This window comes from Cucumis melo, chromosome 12 (assembly GCF_025177605.1).
Source record: "Cucumis melo cultivar AY chromosome 12, USDA_Cmelo_AY_1.0, whole genome shotgun sequence".
Classification (NCBI taxonomy): domain Eukaryota; kingdom Viridiplantae; phylum Streptophyta; class Magnoliopsida; order Cucurbitales; family Cucurbitaceae; genus Cucumis; species Cucumis melo.
Window position 1 is genome coordinate 6862837 of NC_066868.1, and position 3606 is coordinate 6866442.

Consider the following 3606-nt stretch of genomic DNA (forward strand, 5'->3'; position numbering starts at 1 on the left):
CCTCTCTGCTTTCCTCTTCTATTACCTTTTCCAACTGAACAAGTTTTCAGTTAATAAACAGATAACCAAATTTCCCTTATATAAAAAAAAAAATACAAACCCATATCATAAAGTTTTTGGACTTTTATTTGCTACTTTCCCTACACAAATATATAATAACAACAACAAATAATAATAATAATGATAATTTGTCTCCCCAAGTCCATTTTCCAACTTCCCCATCAACCAAAGTTTATCATCTTTTAATTTCTCTTTTGTGGGTCCTCTAATCTTTCTATTTATACCAAATCCAATTCCTTCACTTTTCCATACAATTCCACAAAATAACAAAACTTTTCTCTCTTCGCATTCCTTACACTACTCCCCTCTCTCTCTTCTAGCTAAAACAAAAATGTCCAGTTATTATTTTCTTTTCCTTCTCTCTCTCTTCTTCTTCTTCTCTTTCACTTCTTCCCAAAACTATCCTCCCTCCCCTGGCTATTTTCCAAGCAACCAAGTTCAATCCATTGGCTTTTATCAGCTTTTTCGAAATCGATGGGGCTCTCAACACCAAAAAGTTGACCAAAAAACCTTAACGATCTGGCTCGACAGTTCATCAGGTATAGTATTGTAACCTATCAACTTAAGCTTTAAAGTTCCCTCATATCATACGATAACATGTTATTGGCATTCAAAGTTTTGTGTCTGAACTTCAATAATTAATAGTAGTGTTCATTGTTAGATAACGTATACAACGATAGAATTTATTGTTCTATGTAACTTAATTATTGAGTGGAGATTTTAAGGTTAATCTTTTTGTTCTAAGCAGGCAGTGGATTCAAGTCCCTCCATCGATATCGATCAGGCTACTTTGGAGTTGCCATTAAGCTTCATCCTGGCTACACTGCTGGAGTTATCACTTCTTTTTATGTAAGGATATATAATTGTTACGACAATGTTTCTTTTCATTAACTTTACTATTTTAATACATGTAATTTATTATGGCATTAGGGGATGAAATTTTGTGGTTTTGAATTTTTGTAACGTCGCTTTCGAGGTTACTTGTTGGATTTTGTACTAATAATCTTAGTAACCGAAATTTTTTTGGCACATATGAGAATGCACCTAATCATTGTCCGTGACCAACATGTGACCTACATGTGTGACAGAGGACTTTGTCAAGAATATGAATAAATTACAATTAAATTTAGTACAGTCTAATGCTAGTTCAATGTGTTGGAGAGTTTAGTGTTGATTTAATTTCATTACTTACATCTTATCATTTTTCTTTTTGGACTCGCGTAGCTTTCAAACAATGAAGATTACCCGGGAAACCATGATGAGATTGACATCGAGTTTCTCGGAACGACGTGGGATAAACCATATGTTCTACAAACAAATGTGTTTATGAGAGGGAGTGGAGATGGAAATATCATAGGGAGGGAAATGAGGTTCCATCTTTGGTTTGACCCAACTCAAGATTTCCACAGTTATGCCATTTTATGGACTCCAGAAGAAATCATGTACGTATGAAAACTAAACATATTTAAAAAAATAATTACATGTTTTGGTTCATGTACTTTCAAAGTGTGTCTGTAAATTTTTCTTCGTACGGTATGTCCAGATTCTTGGTGGACGACGTTCCAATCAGGAGGTACGAGAGGAAGAGCGACACGACATTTCCAGTGAGGCCAATGTGGGTGTACGGGTCGATATGGGATGCGTCATCATGGGCAACGGAGGATGGAAAATACAAGGCTGATTACAAATACCAACCGTTTATAGGAAGATACAAAAACTTTAAGCTAAGCGGGTGTGCAGCAGAGGGGGCAGCATCATGTCGTCCACTCAACAGCGGACCCGGTGGGGGTGGCCGCGGCAGGATGAGCCAACAGCAAGAGAAGGCGATGGAGTGGGTGCAAAACAATTACTTGGTCTACAATTATTGCCATGATCCAAGAAGAGATCACACTCTAACTCCTGAGTGTTAAAATATCCAAAAGTAAGTTTACACATTTTTTTTTTCCTTTTGGCATTGAAAAGTTGAATATAATACTTGGGTGTTTGTTGTTAGGATTGAAGTGATGATCAATGATTAAGAAAATTATGTTTTCTTTCAGTTTTTTATAAAGAAAAAAGAAAAGGAATTGGGGAAATTTGAGAGAGGTCAGGAAAAAAAAGTTGTGTTAGGCCCTCCAAGTCTTTACAAGGATTGTATTTGTATTGGTCCATTTACCTTTTCTTTTGTTTTCTTTTCTTTACTATCAATGGAATAATAAATGAAATCATCTCTTTGGGTCCCATGGATTCTGTCAAGATGCCATTTCTATGATACACTTTTTGTCCTCGTCTCTTTACATAATAAACCAAAAAGTTGAATCTAGAAAAAAGTTAATTTTATAGTCTGATAAAACCGGATAAATAATAAATAATACTCTATGCAGTAAAGATTATTTATGAAAATTTTCTTGAACAGTAGGAACTGACTTCTAATTTTTGTAGGGGCTAAATTCTAAGTTCCTCTAAAGTACAGAGATTGAATTTAATCATAATAGAAGCGATTTTGGTACATATATTTTTTAATAATTTTTGTTGTAGAAAAAAACAAATGAAGACAAAACATCGCTGCCCACACCCTAATAAGGATGTATCTATCAAAGAGAACCATATTTCACTTTGGTCACTTTTCGTGTATTATATTCAGAGACTAAAATGATTTAATGCTTGTAGGTTTGCTTATTCTGCTAGATATCCAATGTTTCCGTACTAATATTAATTATTTGTAGGGTAATTTTCATAAAAGTAATCCATACCTACGATATTTACGGCTAGCGTAACAAAAAAGAAAAACTCATAAAGTTGATTATTTTTTTAAAATACGTGAGGTTTGTTATTTTCTTCTTTTTATTGTCTTTCTTCTCTTTTTTTTTTTTTTTTTGCGATTTTTTTCCGTCGTCTTTTTTTTTTCAAACTGTTATTTGGTTGTTAAAGATTAAATATAAACATGTTGAAAAAACGTCGTTTAGATTTGGCTACTTCTTGTATACAGTCAAATCTAAACAATTGTGTATAAAGAAATCTAAAAAAATTATTCAGATTTGGCTACAAAATCTAAACGATGTACAAAAGATGAATGATCGTATAGTCAAATCTAAACGATCATGTATTAAAAGAAACTTGAAAAAAATTGTTTAGCTAAATCTATACAAATATAACAAATCTAAACTGGTCAACAGAGCGCAATATATATATATATATATAGGAGTCTTTTCGAAAATATAACAAAACGACAAAATATTTACGATGTATAGAACAATTTCGAAATGAAAAAAGTCTACAGGCCCATAATAGAAAATACCAAAAATGTCTCATCAACCACGTCGTCAACAATGCACAATATATTTGGTACACGATCGCTTAGATTAAAATATTGTTTCATACATGATCATTTAGATTTGGTCATTTGGATAGCCAAATCTAATTTATTTATTTGCTCAATTTTTTGTACATGATTTATTTTTTTTTCAATTTTTTGTACACGATCGTTTAAATCAAATCTAAACGATCGTGTACCAAATCTTTTAAAAAAATTGTTTAGATTTGACTAAATGATTTTTTAAAGATTTT

General features: G+C 32.4%; 1 protein-coding gene across 1 annotated transcript; it reads left to right on the forward strand.

The window, feature by feature from the left end:
- Positions 1-319: 319 nt before the first annotated feature.
- LOC103501210 (probable xyloglucan endotransglucosylase/hydrolase protein 32) lies at positions 320-2280 on the forward strand. The gene is made up of 4 exons (XM_008464728.3): positions 320-599; positions 809-909; positions 1285-1502; positions 1604-2280. Exons 1-4 carry the CDS (start codon positions 392-394, stop codon positions 1968-1970), a joined length of 894 nt encoding a protein of 297 aa, XP_008462950.2. The 5' UTR covers positions 320-391; the 3' UTR covers positions 1971-2280.
- The last annotated feature ends 1326 nt before the right edge of the window (positions 2281-3606 follow it).

Coding starts and splice junctions, on each gene's coding strand:
- LOC103501210 (XM_008464728.3), top strand. CDS start 392: ATGTCCAGTTATTATTTTCTTTTCCTTCTCTCTCTCTTCTTCTTCTTC. Junction 600..808: donor CTGGCTCGACAGTTCATCAG/GTATAGTATTGT, acceptor TGTTCTAAGCAG/GCAGTGGATTCAAGTCCCTC. Junction 1,503..1,603: donor TGGACTCCAGAAGAAATCAT/GTACGTATGAAA, acceptor CGGTATGTCCAG/ATTCTTGGTGGACGACGTTC.